Source organism: Oncorhynchus keta, chromosome 4, assembly GCF_023373465.1.
Source record: "Oncorhynchus keta strain PuntledgeMale-10-30-2019 chromosome 4, Oket_V2, whole genome shotgun sequence".
Taxonomy (NCBI): Eukaryota; Metazoa; Chordata; class Actinopteri; order Salmoniformes; family Salmonidae; genus Oncorhynchus; species Oncorhynchus keta.
The window spans coordinates 3,444,738-3,467,237 of NC_068424.1; the positions used below are offsets into that span (position 1 = coordinate 3,444,738).

At 49.3% G+C, this 22,500-nt stretch overlaps 2 protein-coding genes across 2 annotated transcripts in view; one reads left to right on the forward strand and one right to left on the reverse strand.

The window, feature by feature from the left end:
• The window catches only part of LOC127916524 (divergent protein kinase domain 2A), a 160,600-nt gene that overhangs the window by 111,394 nt on the left and 26,706 nt on the right, over positions 1-22,500 (reverse strand). The gene's annotated exons all lie outside the window — the stretch shown is intronic.
• LOC127916408 (uncharacterized) lies at positions 20,378-22,120 on the forward strand. Its single transcript, XM_052498157.1, has 2 exons — positions 20,378-20,410; positions 20,768-22,120. The coding sequence occupies exons 1-2, from the start codon at positions 20,378-20,380 to the stop codon at positions 22,118-22,120; spliced, it is 1,386 nt and encodes a 461-aa protein (XP_052354117.1).

Below are 22,500 nucleotides of genomic sequence, written 5' to 3' on the forward strand. Positions count from 1 at the left end.
ACTCAGGAAGACACAGCCTCCTCACTCAGGAAGACACAGCCTCCTCACTCAGGAAGACACAGCCTCCTCACTCAGGAAGACACAGCCTCCTCACTCAGGAAGACACAGCCTCCTCACTCAGGAAGGACACAGCCTCCTCACTCAGGAAGACACAGCCTCCTCAAGAAGGACACAGCCTCCTCACTCAGGAAGACACAGCCTCCTCACTCAGGAAGACACAGCCTCCTCACTCAGGAAGACACAGCCTCCTCACTCAGGAAGACACAGCCTCCTCACTCAGGAAGACACAGCCTCCTCACTCAGGAAGACACAGCCTCCTCACTCAGAAGGACACAGCCTCCTCACTCAGGAAGACACAGCCTCCTCACTCAGGAAGACACAGCCTCCTCACTCAGGAAGACACAGCCTCCTCACTCAGGAAGACACAGCCTCCTCACTCAGGAAGACACAGCCTCCTCACTCAGGAAGACACAGCCTCCTCACTCAGGAAGACACAGCCTCCTCACTCAGGAAGACACAGCCTCCTCACTCAGGAAGACACAGCCTCCTCACTCAGGAAGACACAGCCTCCTCACTCAGGAAGACACAGCCTCCTCACTCAGGAAGACACAGCCTCCTCACTCAGGAAGACACAGCCTCCTCACTCAGGAAGACACAGCCTCCTCACTCAGGAAGACACAGCCTCCTCACTCAGGAAGACACAGCCTCCTCACTCAGGAAGACACAGCATCCTCACTCAGGAAGACACAGCCTCCTCACTCAGGAAGACACAGCCTCCTCACTCAGGAAGACACAGCATCCTCACTCAGGAAGACACAGCATCCTCACTCAGGAAGACACAGCATCCTCACTCAGGAAGACACAGCCTCCTCACTCAGGAAGACACAGCCTCCTCACTCAGGAAGACACAGCATCCTCACTCAGGAAGACACAGCCTCCTCACTCAGGAAGACACAGCCTCCTCACTCAGGAAGACACAGCCTCCTCAGGAAGACACAGCCTCCTCACTCAGGAAGACACAGCCTCCTCACTCAGGAAGACACAGCCTCCTCACTCAGGAAGACACAGCCTCCTCACTCAGGAAGACACAGCATCCTCACTCAGGAAGACACAGCATCCTCACTCAGGAAGACACAGCATCCTCACTCAGGAAGACACAGCATCCTCACTCAGGAAGACACAGCATCCTCACTCAGGAAGACACAGCATCCTCACTCAGGAAGACACAGCATCCTCACTCAGGAAGACACAGCCTCCTCACTCAGGAAGACACAGCCTCCTCACTCAGGAAGACACAGCCTCCTCACTCAGGAAGACACAGCCTCCTCACTCAGGAAGACACAGCCTCCTCACTCAGGAAGACACAGCCTCCTCACTCAGGAAGACACAGCCTCCTCACTCAGGAAGACACAGCCTCCTCACTCAGGAAGACACAGCCTCCTCACTCAGGAAGACACAGCCTCCTCACTCAGGAAGACACAGCCTCCTCAGGAAGACACACTCGCATTAACCATGTGTATGTGACAAATAAGATTTGATTTGAACGTAATTGTCAACATTGAAGGCAGAGAGGTACAGAACGACAGAGAGGTACAGAACGACAGAGAGGTACAGAACGACAGAGAGGTACAGAACGACAGAGAGGTACAGAACGACAGGGAGGTACAGAACGACAGAGAGGTACAGAACGACAGAGAGGTACAGAACGACAGAGAGGTACAGAACGGCAGAGAGGTACAGAACGGCAGAGAGGTACAGAACGACAGAGAGGTACAGAACGGCAGAGAGGTACAGAACGACAGAGAGGTACAGAACGACAGAGAGGTACAGAACGGCAGAGAGGTACAGAACGACAGAGAGGTACAGAACGACAGAGAGGTACAGAACGACAGAGAGGTACAGAACGACAGAGAGGTACAGAACGACAGAGAGGTCTTACAGCCAGAGAAGACTAAAGCGTACACCTGTTCGCCGCTTCGAGATGAAGTCTCAATAAACGGGAAATCCGGAGAAAGGGCCAGCTACTCCGTGAGATTTTCAAGGACTTGTTTTGTTCAAAAAAGGTGTTAAAATGTCAGTAAAAGTTGTTGTTTTTTTTATTAAAAAAATTGGTGAGAATTACTATTTATTTTTGGTTTATGGAGAAGAAAAAGCTACTTTTTTCAAAATCTGGGCTTCCAACTTAATATTAGTGCCAAGCTACAGGACCACTTTGCTACCGAATATGTCCCAGGACCAATACCGTTGACGAGGATGGGACAGGGCACAGAGACCACCCCAGTCCTCGGTTCATTAGAACATTCTGACGTTGTCCCCACAGTGAAAGGTCTCTGCTTCCCCAATCAAAGGCCCTGGATTAGCACAGAGGGTGGAGCTAAACTACAGCAAACCACATGCTTCCCCAATCAAAGGCCCTGGATTAGCACAGAGGGTGGAGCTAAACTACAGCAAACCACATGCTTCCCCAATCAAAAGCCCTGGATTAGCACAGAGGGTGGAGCTAAACTACAGCAAACCACGTGCTTCCCCAATCAAAAGCCCTGGATTAGCACAGAGGGTGGAGCTAAACTACAGCAAACCACATGCTTCCCCAATCAAAAGCCCTGGATTAGCACAGAGGGTGGAGCTAAACTACAGCAAACCACATGCTTCCCCAATCAAAAGCCCTGGATTAGCACAGAGGGTGGAGCTAAACTACAGCAAACCACGTGCTTCCCCAATCAAAAGCCCTGGATTAGCACAGAGGGTGGAGCTAAACTACAGCAAACCACATGCTTCCCCAATCAAAAGCCCTGGATTAGCACAGAGGGTGGAGCTAAACTACAGCAAACCACATGCTTCCCCAATCAAAAGCCCTGGATTAGCACAGAGGGTGGAGCTAAACTACAGCAAACCACATGCTTCCCCAATCAAAAGCCCTGGATTAGCACAGAGGGTGGAGCTAAACTACAGCAAACCACGTGCTTCCCCAATCAAAAGCCCTGGATTAGCACAGAGGGTGGAGCTAAACTACAGCAAACCACGTGTCTACGGCGGAGGACCAATTACAAGAAGTCCTGTTATGATCTCTGCATCAAAACAAAGCAAAAATGACCCTTTAGGAGCAGGGTAGAATCCTATTATACAGGCTCTGATGCCCAACGCATGTGGGCTACGGTCCATTACGGATTACAAAGGAAGACCCAGCCGTGATCTGCCCAACAATGCCTCTCTCCCAAACTAACTCAATGCATTTTATGCACACTTTCGAACAAAAACATCACCGAACCATGCATGAGGGCCCCAGCCGACTCAGAGGACTGGGTGATCTCGCTCTGAGACGAGAAGATTTTTTAAAAATCAGGTCAACACTGGCTGCAGGGTTGGACGTTAATCCAGGACGCTAGCGAGGCTTATTCAGTTATTTTCAGCCTCTCCTTGTCCCAGTCTGTAATCCCCACGTCTCAAACTGACCACCATTATTCCTGTTCCCAAGAACTCTTGAGGCTGCCTGCCACAATGACTACCACCCTGTAGCACTCACATCTGTCATCATGAAGTGATTTTGAAAGGCTGGTTATGGCACAAACTCCATCATCCCAGACACCATACAGATCCATAGACGACGCAATCTCAATTGCGCTCCACACTGGCCTCACCCACCTAGCTAAGAGAGATAGATACCTACGTGAGATTTTCATTGACTATCGTTTAGCGTTCAACATCATAGTCCCCTCCTAACAAGCACGTCAACAAGCTTGGGGCCCTGGACCTCCCTCTGCAACTGGACTTCCTGACGGACCTATACCAGGTGGTGACGGCAACATCATGCTAAGTGATTTCAATGGGTCTCTCTCTCTCTCTCTCCATTCGGATTGTTTTATACTGTTCAATTAAACTTCAAACAAAAAAAATAATTGTTTGCATGTTCAGTTCTTTATTTTTTCCTGCACACATTTGAGATCATTTCCCCATGTAGGGCAGCGCCATATGGGCAAACAACTTTAAACCAAATGTCGCAATTGTCATTTGACGTCATAATGAATATTCTTAATTCTATAGATAGAAGATGATAGTGGGACACGTTGACATGATGACGAATGAAAGAGGAGTTGTGGGTAAGAAACAAGGTGTTGGTCGGTGTTGCCTAGAGGACACTGTAATCTTTGGCGACATTAAAATGCTCTCTTAGCTGTTTCATGTAGCCAACGTACTCATGCCGAGTTCTCTTTGATTTAGAAGATCCTGTTGCACACAGACCTGTCGCGTCACTTGAGGAGCGCATGTTGTTGTTGCTCGACCACGAGACACTTGCACTCAGTCTAAATGGTTGCCATGACGTTGGCCTGGGGGGGTAGGTTTATGACAGTCATAAATACCCCCCCCTTTTCCTCTCTCTACCCTACTGAGGTTACATTTGCAAATCCCCTTGGTTAACATAGAGATTCTGGGAACATCAGAAGGTGGGGGGAAATGAACTATTTTCTGGTAATTATATTCTATACTATATATTGCGTTCAGTTTACATGGTCAATGCAGCAAATGAGACAATGTTGATGACAACGAAGCCGTTTCCACATTGCTTCTTAATATCCATCCGCAAGCGTTCTATAAATGACACTATTAGTTTGTTGCTAACAGCTAGTTTGTCTATTCTCTGCAAGTTTTAGCTAAATTGTGTTAGTCGCTGACGCGACTCGCTAGTTAGCTGGCTAGCTCGCTGATAAATGTACTGAGTCAGAGCAAACGTAGCTAAATCAAATCAAACTGTATTAGTCACATGTGCCGAATACAACAGGTGTAGACATTAGTGAAATGCCGTCTGATAACAGTGATGGATTAGGCCTAAATCGTCATGTTTGTTCAATAATATCAAGAATATCTTGTGAAATCAAGAGGAATAGGTGAAGCATGAATATGTTGGCTACATGAAGAAACATTTAATGAACAGCTTCTACCCCCAAGACACAAGACTCCTGAACAGCTTCTACCCCCAAGACACAAGACTCCTGAACAGCTTCTACCCCCAAGACACAAGACTCCTGAACAGCTTCTACCCCCAAGACACAAGACTCCTGAACAGCTTCTACCCCCAAGACACAAGACTCCTGAACAGCTTCTACCCCCCAAGACACAAGACTCCTGAACAGCTTCTACCCCCAAGACACAAGACTCCTGAACAGCTTCTACCCCCAAGACACAAGACTCCTGAACAGCTTCTACCCCCAAGACACAAGACTCCTGAACAGCTTCTACCCCCAAGACACAAGACTCCTGAACAGCTTCTACCCCCAAGACACAAGACTCCTGAACAGCTTCTACCCCCAAGACACAAGACTCCTGAACAGCTTCTACCCCCAAGACACAAGACTCCTGAACAGCTTCTACCCCCAAGACACAAGACTCCTGAACAGCTTCTACCCCAAGACACAAGACTCCTGAACAGCTTCTACCCCCCAAGACACAAGACTCCTGAACAGCTTCTACCCCCAAGACACAAGACTCCTGAACAGCTTCTACCCCCAAGACACAAGACTCCTGAACAGCTTCTACCCCCCAAGACACAAGACTCCTGAACAGCTTCTACCCCCAAGACACAAGACTCTGAACAGCTTCTACCCCCAAGACACAAGACTCCTGAACAGCTTCTACCCCCAAGACACAAGACTCCTGAACAGCTTCTACCCCCAAGACACAAGACTCCTGAACAGCTTCTACCCCCAAGACACAAGACTCCTGAACAGCTTCTACCCCCAAGACACAAGACTCCTGAACAGCTTCTACCCCAAGACACAAGACTCCTGAACAGCTTCTACCCCCAAGACACAAGACTGCTGAACAGCTTCTACCCCCAAGACACAAGACTGCTGAACAGCTTCTACCCCCAAGACACAAGACTGCTGAACAGCTTCTACCCCCAAGACACAAGACTCTGAACAGCTTCTACCCCCAAGACACAAGACTCCTGAACAGCTTCTACCCCCAAGACACAAGACTCCTGAACAGCTTCTACCCCCAAGACACAAGACTCCTGAACAGCTTCTACCCCCAAGACACAAGACTCCTGAACAGCTTCTACCCCCCAAGACACAAGACTCCTGAACAGCTTCTACCCCCAAGACACAAGACTCCTGAACAGCTTCTACCCCCAAGACACAAGACTCCTGAACAGCTTCTACCCCCAAGACACAAGACTCCTGAACAGCTTCTACCCCCAAGACACAAGACTCCTGAACAGCTTCTACCCCAAGACACAAGACCTGAACAGCTTCTACCCCCAAGACACAAGACTCCTGAACAGCTTCTACCCCCAAGACACAAGACTCCTGAACAGCTTCTACCCCCAAGACACAAGACTCCTGAACAGCTTCTACCCCCAAGACACAAGACTCCTGAACAGCTTCTACCCCCAAGACACAAGACTCCTGAACAGCTTCTACCCCAAGACACAAGACTCCTGAACAGCTTCTACCCCCAAGACACAAGACTCCTGAACAGCTTCTACCCCCAAGACACAAGAAGAGCTTCTACCCCCAAGACACAAGACTCCTGAACAGCTTCTACCCCCAAGACACAAGACTCCTGAACAGCTTCTACCCCCAAGACACAAGACTGCTGAACAGCTTCTACCCCCAAGACACAAGACTCTGAACAGCTTCTACCCCCAAGACACAAGACTGCTGAACAGCTTCTACCCCCAAGACACAAGACTCCTGAACAGCTTCTACCCCCAAGACACAAGACTCCTGAACAGCTTCTACCCCCAAGACACAAGACTCCTGAACAGCTTCTACCCCCAAGACACAAGACTCCTGAACAGCTTCTACCCCCAAGACACAAGACTCCTGAACAGCTTCTACCCCCAAGACACAAGACTCCTGAACAGCTTCTACCCCCAAGACACAAGACTCCTGAACAGCTTCTACCCCCAAGACACAAGACTCCTGAACAGCTTCTACCCCCAAGACACAAGACTCCTGAACAGCTTCTACCCCCAAGACACAAGACTCCTGAACAGCTTCTACCCCCCAAGACACAAGACTCCTGAACAGCTTCTACCCCCAAGACACAAGACTCCTGAACAGCTTCTACCCCCAAGACACAAGACTCCTGAACAGCTTCTACCCCCAAGACACAAGACTCCTGAACAGCTTCTACCCCCAAGACACAAGACTCCTGAACAGCTTCTACCCCCAAGACACAAGACTGCTGAACAGCTTCTACCCCCAAGACACAAGACTCCTGAACAGCTTCTACCCCAAGACACAAGACTCCCTGAACTACCCCCAAGACACAAGACTCCTGAACAGCTTCTGCCCCCAAGACACAAGACTCCTGAACAGCTTCTACCCCCAAGACACAAGACTCCTGAACAGCTTCTACCCCCAAGACACAAGACTCCTGAACAGCTTCTACCCCCAAGACACAAGACTCCTGAACAGCTTCTACCCCAAGACACAAGACTCTGAACTAGCTTCTACCCCCAAGACACAAGACTCCTGAACAGCTTCTACCCCCAAGACACAAGACTGCTGAACAGCTTCTACCCCAAGACACAAGACTCCTGAACAGCTTCTACCCCCAAGACACAAGACTGCTGAACAGCTTCTACCCCCAAGACACAAGACTGCTGAACAGCTTCTACCCCCCCAAGACACAAGACTGCTGAACAGCTTCTACCCCCAAGACACAAGACTGCTGAACAGCTTCTACCCCCAAGACACAAGACTGCTGAACAGCTTCTACCCCCAAGACACAAGACTGCTGAACAGCTTCTACCCCCCAAGACACAAGACTGCTGAACAGCTTCTACCCCCAAGACACAAGACTGCTGAACAGCTTCTACCCCCAAGACACAAGACTGCTGAACAGCTTCTACCCCCAAGACACAAGACTGCTGAACAGCTTCTACCCCCAAGACACAAGACTGCTGAACAGCTTCTACCCCCAAGACACAAGACTGCTGAACAGCTTCTGCCCCCAAGACACAAGACTGCTGAACAGCTTCTACCCCCAAGACACAAGACTGCTGAACAGCTTCTACCCCCAAGACACAAGACTCCTGAACAGCTTCTACCCCCCAAGACACAAGACTGCTGAACAGCTTCTACCCCCAAGACACAAGACTGCTGAACAGCTTCTACCCCCAAGACACAAGACTGCTGAACAGCTTCTGCCCCCAAGACACAAGACTGCTGAACAGCTTCTACCCCCCAAGACACAAGACTGCTGAACAGCTTCTACCCCCAAGACACAAGACTGCTGAACAGCTTCTGCCCCCAAGACACAAGACTGCTGAACAGCTTCTACCCCCAAGACACAAGACTGCTGAACAGCTTCTACCCCCAAGACACAAGACTGCTGAACAGCTTCTACCCCCAAGACACAAGACTGCTGAACAGCTTCTACCCCCAAGACACAAGACTGCTGAACAGCTTCTACCCCCAAGACACAAGACTGCTGAACAGCTTCTACCCCCAAGACACAAGACTGCTGAACAGCTTCTACCCCCAAGACACAAGACTGCTGAACAGCTTCTGCCCCCAAGACACAAGACTGCTGAACAGCTTCTACCCCCAAGACACAAGACTGCTGGACAGCTTCTACCCCCAAGACACAAGACTGCTGAACAGCTTCTACCCCCAAGACACAAGACTGCTGAACAGCTTCTACCCCCAAGACACAAGACTGCTGAACAGCTTCTGCCCCAAGACACAAGACTGCTGAACAGCTTCTGCCCCCAAGACACAAGACTGCTGAACAGCTTCTACCCCCAAGACACAAGACTGCTGAACAGCTTCTACCCCCAAGACACAAGACTGCTGAACAGCTTCTACCCCCAAGACACAAGACTGCTGAACAGCTTCTACCCCCAAGACACAAGACTGCTGAACAGCTTCTACCCCCAAGACACAAGACTGCTGAACAGCTTCTGCCCCCAAGACACAAGACTGCTGAACAGCTTCTACCCCAAGACACAAGACTGCTGAACAGCTTCTGCCCCCAAGACACAAGACTGCTGAACAGCTTCTACCCCCAAGACACAAGACTGCTGAACAGCTTCTGCCCCCAAGACACAAGACTGCTGAACAGACTTCTGCCCCCCAAGACACAAGACTGCTGAACAGCTTCTACCCCCAAGACACAAGACTGCTGAACAGCTCCAAGACACCTGCTGAACAGCTTCTACCCCCAAGACACAAGACTGCTGAACAGCTTCTACCCCCAAGACACAAGACTGCTGAACAGCTTCTACCCCCAAGACACAAGACTGCTGAACAGCTTCTACCCCAAGACACAAGACTGCTGAACAGCTTCTACCCCCAAGACACAAGACTGCTGAACAGCTTCTACCCCCAAGACACAAGACTGCTGAACAGCTTCTACCCCCAAGACACAAGACTGCTGAACAGCTTCTACCCCCAAGACACAAGACTGCTGAATAGCTTCTACCCCCAAGACACAAGACTGCTGAACAGCTTCTACCCCCAAGACACAAGACTGCTGAACAGCTTCTACCCCCAAGACACAAGACTGCTGAACAGCTTCTACCCCCAAGACACAAGACTGCTGAACAGCTTCTACCCCCAAGACACAAGACTGCTGAACAGCTTCTACCCCCAAGACACAAGACTGCTGAACAGCTTCTACCCCCAAGACACAAGACTGCTGAACAGCTTCTACCCCCAAGACACAAGACTGCTGAACAGCTTCTACCCCCAAGACACAAGACTGCTGAACAGCTTCTACCCCCAAGACACAAGACTGCTGAACAGCTTCTACCCCCCAAAACACAAGACTGCTGAACAGCTTCCCCCAAGACACAAGACTGCTGAACAGCTTCTACCCCCAAGACACAAGACTGCTGAACAGCTTCTACCCCCAAGACACAAGACTGCTGAACAGCTTCTACCCCCAAGACACAAGACTGCTGAACAGCTTCTACCCCCAAGACACAAGACTGCTGAACAGCTTCTACCCCCAAGACACAAGACTGCTGAACAGCTTCTACCCCCAAGACACAAGACTGCTGAACAGCTTCTACCCCCAAGACACAAGACTGCTGAACAGCTTCTACCCCCAAGACACAAGACTGCTGAACAGCTTCTACCCCCCAAGACACAAGACTGCTGAACAGCTTCTGCCCCCAAGACACAAGACTGCTGAACAGCTTCTACCCCCAAGACACAAGACTGCTGAACAGCTTCTGCCCCCAAGACACAAGACTGCTGAACAGCTTCTACCCCCAAGACACAAGACAGCTGAATAGCTTCTACCCCCAAGACACAAGACTGCTGAATAGCTTCTACCCCCAAGACACAAGACTGCTGAACAGCTTCTACCCCCAAGACACAAGACTGCTGAACAGCTTCTACCCCCAAGACACAAGACTGCTGAACAGCTTCTACCCCCAAGACACAAGACTGCTGAACAGCTTCTACCCCCAAGACACAAGACTGCTGAACAGCTTCTACCCCCAAGACACAAGACTGCTGAACAGCTTCTACCCCCAAGACACAAGACTGCTGAACAGCTTCTACCCCCCAAGACACAAGACTGCTGAACAGCTTCTACCCCCCAAGACACAAGACTGCTGAACAGCTTCTACCCCCAAGACACAAGACTGCTGAACAGCTTCTGCCCCCAAGACACAAGACTGCTGAACAGCTTCTACCCCCCAAGACACAAGACAGCTGAATAGCTTCTACCCCCAAGACACAAGACTGCTGAATAGCTTCCCCCCAAGACACAAGACTGCTGAACAGCTTCTACCCCCAAGACACAAGACTGCTGAATAGCTTCTACCCCCAAGACACAAGACTGCTGAACAGCTTCTACCCCCAAGACACAAGACTGCTGAACAGCTTCTACCCCCAAGACACAAGACTGCTGAACAGCTTCTACCCCCAAGACACAAGACTGCTGAACAGCTTCTACCCCCAAGACACAAGACTGCTGAACAGCTTCTACCCCCAAGACACAAGACTTCTGAACAGCTTCCCCCAAGACACAAGACTGCTGAACAGCTTCTACCCCCAAGACACAAGACTGCTGAACAGCTTCTACCCCCAAGACACAAGACTGCTGAACAGCTTCTACCCCCAAGACACAAGACTGCTGAACAGCTTCTACCCCCAAGACACAAGACTGCTGAACAGCTTCTACCCCCAAGACACAAGACTGCTGAACAGCTTCTACCCCCAAGACACAAGACTGCTGAACAGCTTCTACCCCCAAGACACAAGACTGCTGAACAGCTTCTACCCCCAAGACACAAGACTGCTGAACAGCTTCTACCCCAAGACACAAGACTGCTGAACAGCTTCTACCCCCAAGACACAAGACTGCTGAACAGCTTCTACCCCCAAAACACAAGACTGCTGAACAGCTTCTACCCCCAAGACACAAGACTGCTGAACAGCTTCTGCCCCCCAAGACACAAGACTGCTGAACAGCTTCTACCCCCAAGACACAAGACTGCTGAACAGCTTCTGCCCCCAAGACACAAGACTGCTGAACAGCTTCTACCCCCAAGACACAAGACTGCTGAACAGCTTCTACCCCCAAGACACAAGACTGCTGAACAGCTTCTACCCCCAAGACACAAGACTGCTGAACAGCTTCTACCCCCAAGACACAAGACTGCTGAACAGCTTCTACCCCAAGACACAAGACTGCTGAACAGCTTCTACCCCCAAGACACAAGACTGCTGAACAGCTTCTACCCCCAAGACACAAGACTGCTGAACAGCTTCTGCCCCCAAGACACAAGACTGCTGAACAGCTTCTACCCCCAAGACACAAGACTGCTGAACAGCTTCTACCCCCAAGACACAAGACTGCTGAACAGCTTCTACCCCCAAGACACAAGACTGCTGAACAGCTTCTACCCCCAAGACACAAGACTGCTGAACAGCTTCTACCCCCAAGACACAAGACTGCTGAACAGCTTCTGCCCCCAAGACACAAGACTGCTGAACAGCTTCTACCCCCAAGACACAAGACTGCTGAACAGCTTCTACCCCCAAGACACAAGACTGCTGAACAGCTTCTACCCCCAAGACACAAGACTGCTGAACAGCTTCTACCCCCAAGACACAAGACTGCTGAACAGCTTCTGCCCCCAAGACACAAGACTGCTGAACAGCTTCTACCCCCAAGACACAAGACTGCTGAACAGCTTCTACCCCCAAGACACAAGACTGCTGAACAGCTTCTACCCCAAGACACAAGACTGCTGAACAGCTTCTACCCCCAAGACACAAGACTGCTGAACAGCTTCTACCCCCAAGACACAAGACTGCTGAACAGCTTCTGCCCCCCAAGACACAAGACTGCTGAACAGCTTCTGCCCCCAAGACACAAGACTGCTGAACAGCTTCTACCCCCAAGACACAAGACTGCTGAACAGCTTCTACCCCCAAGACACAAGACTGCTGAACAGCTTCTACCCCCAAGACACAAGACTGCTGAACAGCTTCTACCCCCAAGACACAAGACTGCTGAACAGCTTCTACCCCCAAGACACAAGACTGCTGAACAGCTTCTGCCCCCAAGACACAAGACTGCTGAACAGCTTCTACCCCCAAGACACAAGACTGCTGAACAGCTTCTACCCCCAAGACACAAGACTGCTGAACAGCTTCTACCCCCAAAACACAAGACTGCTGAACAGCTTCTACCCCCAAGACACAAGACTGCTGAACAGCTTCTACCCCCAAGACACAAAACCGCTAAACAGCTTCTACCCCCAAGACACAAGACTGCTGAACAGCTTCTACCCCCAAGACACAAGACTGCTGAACAGCTTCTACCCCCAAGACACAAGACTGCTGAACAGCTTCTGCCCCCAAGACACAAGACTGCTGAACAGCTTCTACCCCCAAGACACAAGACAGCTGAATAGCTTCTACCCCCAAGACACAAGACTGCTGAACAGCTTCTACCCCCAAGACACAAGACTGCTGAACAGCTTCTACCCCCAAGACACAAGACTGCTGAACAGCTTCTACCCCCAAGACACAAGACTGCTGAACAGCTTCTACCCCCAAGACACAAGACTGCTGAACAGCTTCTACCCCCAAGACACAAGACTGCTGAAGACAGCTTCTACCCCCAAGACACAAGACTGCTGAACAGCTTCTACCCCCAAGACACAAGACTGCTGAACAGCTTCTACCCCCAAGACACAAGACTGCTGAACAGCTTCTACCCCCAAAACACAAGACTGCTGAACAGCTTCTACCCCCAAGACACAAGACTGCTGACCCCAAGACACAAGACAGCTTCTGCCCCCCCAAGACACAAGACTGCTGAACAGCTTCTACCCCCAAGACACAAGACAGCTGAATAGCTTCTGCCCCCCAAGACACAAGACTGCTGAACAGCTTCTACCCCCAAGACACAAGACTGCTGAACAGCTTCTACCCCCAAGACACAAGACTGCTGAATAGCTTCTACCCCCAAGACACAAGACTGCTGAACAGCTTCTACCCCCAAGACACAAGACTGCTGAACAGCTTCTAACCCCCAAGACACAAGACTGCTGAACAGCTTCTACCCCCAAGACACAAGACTGCTGAACAGCTTCTACCCCCAAGACACAAGACTGCTGAACAGCTTCTACCCCCAAGACACAAGACTGCTGAACAGCTTCTACCCCCAAGACACAAGACTGCTGAACAGCTAACAAATATAGACGAACCCTTTTATCATTAATGCACCGACTCGATGCACACTCACAGGACTCCTCTACACACTATCTTCATACATGCTACTCTGTTTATCATGTATTCTAATGCCGAGTCAGCTTGCTATCTATACCCATACAAGTACCCCACAATGTAAATATGGTATTGGCACCGACCCTGGAACTGACCCTGTGTGTGTGTGTGTGTGTGTATATATATGTATATATATATGTCTTACTTTTCTCGTATTCTTCTTATTTTGTATTTTGTCATGTGATTTGAATTGTACTTTATAATATGTTTTACAACAGTGATTACAGCGTTGTTGGTAAAGAGCAGGAAAGGCATTTCCCTGTGTGTCTCTCGCTCCTTTCTTTGGTATATAACTTCTCACAACCTCAGATAAAAATATGTTTTATGAACATTAAGAGAGTAGAGTACATCTTCATCTTGATTTCTCATCCCTATATATATATAGCCTCGCTGTGGAAGCAGCCATCACTTCACCTTCTGGAACACCTACAGCACAGGAGAGCTGAGCTCCCCCTCTTCTTTCTCTCTCCCTCCTCTCCCTCCTCTTCTTTCTCTCTCCCTCTCCTCTCCCTCTCTCTCCCTCTCTCTCCCTCCTCTCCCCCTCTTCTTTCTCTCTCCCTCTCTCTCCCTCCTCTCCCCCTCTTCTTTCTCTCCCCCTCTTCTTTCTCTCTCCCTCTCTCTCCCTCCTCTCCCCCTCTTCTTTCTCTCTCCCTCTCCTCTCCCTCCTCTCCCTCCTCTCCCCCTCTTCTTCTCTCTCTCCCTCTCCTCTCCCTCCTCTCCCCCTCTTCTTTCTCTCTCCCTCCTCTCTCTCCCTCCTCTCCCTCCTCTCCCCCTCTTCTCTCTCTCTCCCTCTCCTCTCCCTCTCCCCCTCTCTCTCTCCCCTCTTCTCTCTCTCTCCCTCTCTCCCTCCTCTCCCCCCTCTTCTCTCTCTCTCCCTCTCACTCTCCTCTCCCCCTCTTCTCTCTCTCCCTCCTCTCCTCTCCCCTCTCTCTTCCTCTCCCCCTCTCTCTATTCCTCCCCCCTCTCCTCCCTTTCTTCCTACCCCCTCTCTCTCTCTATTCCTCCCCTCTCCTCTCCCTCTCTCTTCCTACCCCCTCTCTCTATTCCTCCCCTCTCTTCCCTACCCCCTCTATTCCTCCCCCTCTCTTCCTACCCCTCTCTCTATTCCTCTCTCCCTCTCTTCCTACCCCCTCTCTCTCTCCTCTCCCCCTCTTTCTCTATTCCTCCCCCTTCTCTCTCTCTCCCCTCTCTTCCTACCCCCCTCTCTCTCTCCTCTCCCCCTCTCTCTATTCCTACCCCCCTCTCCTCTCCCCCTCTCTTCCTACCCCCTCTCTCTCTCTCTCTCTCCTCTCCCCCTCTCTCTATTCCTCCCCTCTCTCCTCTCCTCTCCCCCTCTCTTCCTACCCTACCCCCCTCTCTCTATTCCTCCCCTCTCCTCTCCCCCCTCTCTTCCTACCCCCTCTCTCTCTCCTCTCCCCCTCTCTCTATTCCTCCCCCTCTCCTCTCCCCCTCTCCCCCTTCCTACCCCCTCTCTCTCTCTCTCTCTCCTCCCCCCCCCTCTCTCTATTCCTCCCCCCTCTCCTCTCCCCCTCTCTTCCTACCCCCTCTCTCTATTCCTCTCCCCTCCCCCTCCTCCTCCCCCCCCCCACCCCACGAATCCAGTCAGTCATTCTTGTTCTCCCTTCAAATGGAACAGGCCCCTCTGTGCATTCTGAAGAGAACCCTGCTGAGAGGAGTTTAACCTTTCATCAGCAGAGTTGCCCTGATTGGCTTTGAAGTAGACGCTATGAAAAAAAAGCCTGGTGTCACTACAGTAACAGCAGAAGAGAAGAGAGAGATTAAGACAAGAAACAGACTGACAAGAGGTTCAACCACTGTGAAATACAAAAAAAAAAAACGGTACAGAGATACACTAAGAAAACAGAAGGAACAGCACGTCAGAAAACAGCTCAATTTGAACATCGAATCTGAACCACTTCGACAAAGTGGAAAACACCAAACAAACAACAAAGAGCTATTCATCCAAAAGGGAGATGAACCACTTCTCCCCAATAATGACAGTGAAATCTACAACAATCTTTGCTGTTGATAAGACTCCCAACATGTCCTCAGTGAAAACAATGTCCTTAGCAAATGTCAAAATTGTCGTCTTACCAGAATACCGTACGACAGACCAAGAATACACCCTGCACACCTTAAAATGACAAACAAACCAAAACAAAGGCAAAGTCTTCTCATGCTCTGTTGATTTCCAAAAAAGCTTGACTCAATTTGGCACGAGAGTCTGCTATACAAATTGATAGAAAGTGTTGCTGGGGGAAATATGACATTATAAAATCAACGTACACAAACAACAAGCATGTGGTTAAAATTGGCAATGAACCCGATTTCTTTCCTCAGTGCCGTGGGGTGAGACAGGGATGCAGCTTGAGCCCCACCCTCTTCAACATACTGTATATATATATCAATGAAATGGCGAGGGCACGAGATCAGTCTGCAGCACACGGCCTTACCCTATTGGACTGGGAAATCTACCATTTGCAGATGATCTGTCCCCAACCAATGAGGAGCTCCTAGATCTTCTGGACAGATTCCTGACAGTGAATCTGTTAGACAAACGTTTTTTTCCCCCCCAGGACAACAAATACAAAATTATATCTAGACAATGTTGCCCTAAAACACACAAATAGCTAGCGCTTCCATAAGGCTGTGAACGATCTAAGAGACAAGGCAAGAAAGGCCATCTAAGCCATCAAAAGGAACATAAAACTTGACGTCCCAATTAGGATCAAAAGAATACTTGGATCGCTGTGGTTGCGAGGTCTGAGACTCACCAACCTAGAATTCACAAAATGGGACAAACACCCAATTGAGACTTTTGAAGAATTCAGAGAAAAAAATATATACTTTGAGTACAACACAAAATCCCAAACAATTCACGCAGAGCAAAATTAGGACTATACCCACTAGTTATTAACATCCAGAAAAAGAGCTGTTAAATTCTACAAAAGGAAACGATGTCCACCACATTCCACCACCTACAGAGAGATTAGCCTGGATAAGAGTCTCTCTGTACTCTCTGTTTAGGGCCAGTCACAGTGGTCAGGTATTCTGCTACTGTGTACACCTACAGAGAGATTAGCCTGGATAAGAGTCCACTCAGCCATCTGGTACTTAGACTGTGTTCATCACGAACACAAACAGAGCCCCAGGTCACCAACATTTAAACCAAATTATGAGAAAGCAAAAAGGTAACTATTTGGCACACTGGAAAGAATCAACCCCCCAAAAAAAACAGAGAACTAGAATGCAGAATACCTGACCACTGTGACTGACCCTTAACAGAGAACACAGGACACAGTGGCAGAATACCTGACCACTGTGACCACTGACCCTTAACAGGAGTACACAGTGGCAGAATACTGACCACTGTGACTGAACAGACTGACCCTTAACAGAGAGTACACAGTGGCAGAATACCTGACCACTGTGACTGACCCTAAACAGAGAGGACACAGTGGCAGAATACCTGACCACTGTGACTGACCCTTAACAGACCTGAGGACACAGTGGCAGAATACCTGACCACTGTGACTGACCCTTAACAGAGAGTACACAGTGGCAGAATACCTGACCACTGTAACTGACCCTAAACAGAGAGTACACAGTGGCAGAATACCTGACCACTGTGACTGACCCTAAACAGAGGACACAGTGGCAGAATACCTGACCACTGTGACTGACCCTTAACAGAGAGTACACAGTGGCAGAATACCTGACCACTGTGACTGACCCTTAACAGAGAGTACACAGTGGCAGAATACCTGACCACTGTGACTGACCCTAACAGAGAGAACACAGTGGCAGAATACCTGACCACTGTGACTGACCCTAAACAGAGAGAACACAGTGGCAGAATACCTGACCACTGTGACTGACCTAAACAGAGAACACAGTGGCAGAATACCTGACCACTATGACTGACCCTAAACAGAGAACACAGTGGCAGAATACCTGACCACTGTGACTGACCCTTAACAGGGAGTACACAGTGGCAGAATACCTGACCACTGTGACTGATATAACAGAGAGAACACAGTGGCAGAATACCTGACCACTGTGACTGACCCTAACAGAGAGAACACAGTGGCAGAATACCTGACCACTGTGACTGACCCATAACAGAGAGTGCACAGTGGCAGAATACCTGACCACTGTGACTGACCCTAAACAGAGAGTACACAGTGGCAGAATACCTGACCACTGTGACTGACCCTAACAGAGAGAACACAGTGGCAGAATACCTGACCACTGTGACTGACCCTGACTAACAGAGAGTACACAGTGGCAGAATACCTGACCACTGTGACTGACCCTTAACAGAGAGTACACAGTGGCAGAATACCTGACCACTGTGACTGACCCTAACAGGGAGTACACAGTGGCAGAATACCTGACCACTGTGACTGACCCTGTGACTGACCCTAAACAGGGAGTACAACAGAGAGAACACAGTGGCAGAATACCTGACCACTGTGACTGACCCTTAACAGAGAGAACACAGTGGCAGAATACCTGACCACTGTGACTGACCCTTAACAGAGAGTGCACAGTGGCAGAATACCTGACCACTGTGACTGACCCTAAACAGAGAGTACACAGTGGCAGAATACCTGACCACTGTGACTGACCCTTAACAGAGAGAACACAGTGGCAGAATACCTGACCACTGTGACTGACCCTTAACAGAGAGTACACAGTGGCAGAATACCTGACCACTGTGACTGACCCAAACTTAAGGAAAACTATGACTATGTACAGACTATGTACAGTGAGCATAGCCTTGCTATTGAGAAAGGCCGCCGTAGGCAGACATGGCTCTCAAGAGAAGACAGGCTATGTGCTCACTGCACACAAAATGAGGTGGAAACTGAGCTGCACTTCCTAACCTTCTGTCCAATGTATGACCATATTAGAGAGACATATTTCCCTCAGTTCCAAACAAAAAAATAGAAAAAATAAATAAACATTGATTAACTCCGATATGTGCAAAATACCACACAGCAGCAAGATGTGACCCACTGAGGTCAATGACCCACTTACTTATTACAGAGTCAGAAACAACAATGTGATATAACATATTTATGCTTGAAATAATGTTATGCTACATTTTACTTTATACCTCAAATAATATTTTAAAATGTTGTTGTTCTCTTGAAATATCCAATTTGTGTGTAATGTTTAATGTCTGATTGTTTTTTTGTTTAATTCGCTTTGTTGGTTTTTGTATTTGTTTTTTCACATGCTTTGGCAAACGTTTCCAATAACAATAAAGTCACATTGAATAAGAGAGGAGAGAAGAGGGAGAGAAGAGAGAGAGGGAGAGAAGAGGGAGAGAAGGGGAGAGAATCGAGAGAAGAGGGAGAGAATCGAGAGAATCGAGAGAAGAGAGAGAGAAGGGGGAGAGAATCGAGAGAAGAGGGAGAGAATCGAGAGAATCGAGAGAGAGAGGGGGAGAGAATCGAGAGAAGAGGGAGAGAATCGAGAGAATCGAGAGAAGAGGGAGAGAAGGGAGAGAGAATCGAGAGAAGAGAGAGAGAAGGGGAGAGAATCGAGAGAAGAGGGAGAGAATCGAGAGAATCGAGAGAGAAGGGGAGAGAATCGAGAGAATCGAGAGAAGAGAGAGAGAAGGGGGAGAGAATCGAGAGAAGAGGGAGAGAATCGAGAGAATCGAGAGAGAAGAGGGAGAGAATCGAGAGAATCGAGAGAAGAGAGAGAGAAGGGGAGAGAATCGAGAGAAGAGGGAGAGAATCGAGAGAAGAGAGAGAGAGAGAGAGAAGGGGAGAGAATCGAGAGAATTGAGAGAAGAGGGAGAGAAGGGGGAGAGGGAGAGAGAGAGGGAGAGAATCGAGAGAAGAGGGAGAGGAGGGGGAGAAGAGGGAGAGAAGAGGAGGAGATCGTCAGTCCTTAGGCATAGCGTGAATGCATCTGTTAATGGGTTCAGAGGGAGCCGGCGATGCAGAGCCAGGAGGGTTGATAACAACTCAGCATCGGAGAGAGAGAAGCACAGCAATAAATTCCTCCTGGGTCATTTCACTTCATTTTTAAAAAGCAGACGAAAGGACTGACACCCACCATCTCAGATTGCTGCAGTTAGTAACATATGATCAAAATTCCGGAAAATTATTTGGTTTAAATATACATTTCGAGGACAAACTGAATTTATTTTCATCATGAGCTGAATCCTTTTTTTTTAAACCCAAAGTTGCAAAGGAAATGTGATCTATTAATTAAATAAACACAAGTGGAAAAAACCGTGTGAAATAAAGCAGAAACAGCAGCATCCAGTAGCCTGACACAGTTACACTACTATAATGGTAAATAATGCAAGAGACTTCAAATTACACATTTCTCTGAACAGGGATAAAAAATATATTAAAAAAAAAATTAAATCACCAGATTCACAGGGAAAACATTTCATAGTATGAAGAAGCAATAATCCAATCCGCAGCTTCATACTACTTGTCAAACATGTAAATCTGAAACTGGTTGTTGAAATGACATGGAACGACTGTCCTAACTCCGCACAATCCTTCTGTCTGGGTTCTAAACAGAACCATGTTGCAGCAGCTCAATGACAATACAATATACGAGTGTCTTTGTTAAGATTCACAATGTCCATGCAAATCGCCCATTCTCAATTAGAGGTAATTAATATGAATTAATATATTAAATGGCCACCACCGACTTGAGGGGGGACAGCTAACGAGCAGGAGAGGAGCTAGGAGCTAGCAGCTAGCGTTTATTTGCGTGTGCCGATGGCCTCCGAAAGCTTTTTTTTCTTCGACGTGGCAAAGATGGGAAGTGGCATAAGGCTGGGAGGAGAAGTGGAAAGAGCAGTGGCTGAGTGGGAGAGAGCCGAGACACACACACACCAGTCAGTGGAAATGTCACACCTCAGTGTCGGCAGCAGCAGTAAGTCCATTACAGAGACTGGAACTATGTAAAAGAGCCGGCCATTCACCCTGCAGCACTCCTCTCCTCCTCAACCCTCATTCCACCAGACATTCACCCTGCAGCACTCCTCTCCTCCTCAACCCTCATTCCACCAGACATTCACCCTGCAGCACTCCTCTCCTCCTCAACCCTCATTCCACCAGACATTCACCCTGCAGCACTCCTCTCCTCCTCAACCCTCATTCCACCAGACATTCACCCTGCAGCACTCCTCTCCTCCTCAACCCTCATTCCACCAGACATTCACCCTGCAGCACTCCTCTCCTCCTCAACCCTCATTCCACCAGACATTCACCCTGCAGCACTCCTCTCCTCCTCAACCCTCATTCCACCAGACATTCACCCTGCAGCGCTCCTCTCCTCCTCAACCCTCATTCCACCAGACATTCACCCTGCAGCGCTCCTCTTCTCCTCAACCCTCATTCCACCAGACATTCACCCTGCAGCACTCCTCTCCTCCTCAACCCTCATTCCACCAGACATTCACCCTGCAGCACTCCTCTACTCCTCAACCCTCATTCCACCAGACATTCACCCTGCAGCGCTCCTCTGCTCCTCAACCCTCATTCCACCAGACATTCACCCTGCAGCACTCCTCTCCTCCTCAACCCTCATTCCACCAGACATTCAACCTGCAGCACTCCTCTCCTCCTCAACCCTCATTCCACCAGACATTCACCCTGCAGCACTCCTCTGCTCCTCAACCCTCATTCCACCAGACATTCACCCTGCAGCACTCCTCTGCTCCTCAACCCTCATTCCACCAGACATTCACCCTGCAGCACTCCTCTCCTCCTCAACCCTCATTCCACCAGACATTCACCCTGAAGCACTCCTCTCCTCCTCAACCCTCATTCCACCAGACATTCACCCTGCAGCACTCCTCTCCTCCTCAACCCTCATTCCACCAGACATTCACCCTGCAGCACTCCTCTTCTCCTCAACCCTCATTCCACCAGACATTCACAATGCAGCACTCCTCTCCTCCTCAACCCTCATTCCACCAGACATTCACCCTGCAGCACTCCTCTACTCCTCAACCCTCATTCCACCAGACATTCACCCTGCAGCAGTCCTCTGGTCCTCAACCCTCATTCCACCAGACATTCACCCTGCAGCACTCCTCTCCTCCTCAACCCTCATTCCACCAGACATTCACCCTGCAACACTCCTCTCCTCCTCAACCCTCATTCCACCAGACATTCACCCTGCAGCACTCCTCTGCTCCTCAACCCTCATTCCACCAGACATTCACCCTGCAGCACTCCTCTCCTCCTCAACCCTCATTCCACCAGACATTCACCCTGCAGCCCTCCTCTCCTCCTCAACCCTCATTCCACCAGACATTCACCCTGCAGCACTCCTCTCCTCCTCAACCCTCATTCCACCAGACTAGCTAAAAACACATTACAATGACTGATTTAAGGACAGACGCACACGTCTCGCACCACCTTCCTCCTTACTCCACATAAAACCCAACCGTTTAGTGTTCAAGTCAACAACAAAATTTTTTACTCATTTTCTAAAACACAGATCAATAAACCAGCCTTCGACAACACAGATCAATAAACCAGTCTTCAACAACACAGATCAATAAACCAGTCTTCAACAACACAGATCAATAAACCAGTCTTCAACAACACAGATCAATAAACCAGTCTTCGACAACACAGAACAATAAACCAGTCTTCGACACACAGATCAATAAACCAGTCTTCGACAACACAGATCAATAAACCAGTCTTCGACAACACAGATCAATAAACCAGTTGACAACACA

Excerpts from the sequence above, each read along its gene's own strand:
- LOC127916408 (XM_052498157.1), top strand. The coding sequence starts at position 20,378 with ATGTCCATGCAAATCGCCCATTCTCAATTAGAG. Across the intron at positions 20,411-20,767 it reads TCGCCCATTCTCAATTAGAG|ACATTCACCCTGCAGCACTC; the intron begins GTAATTAATATG and ends TCATTCCACCAG.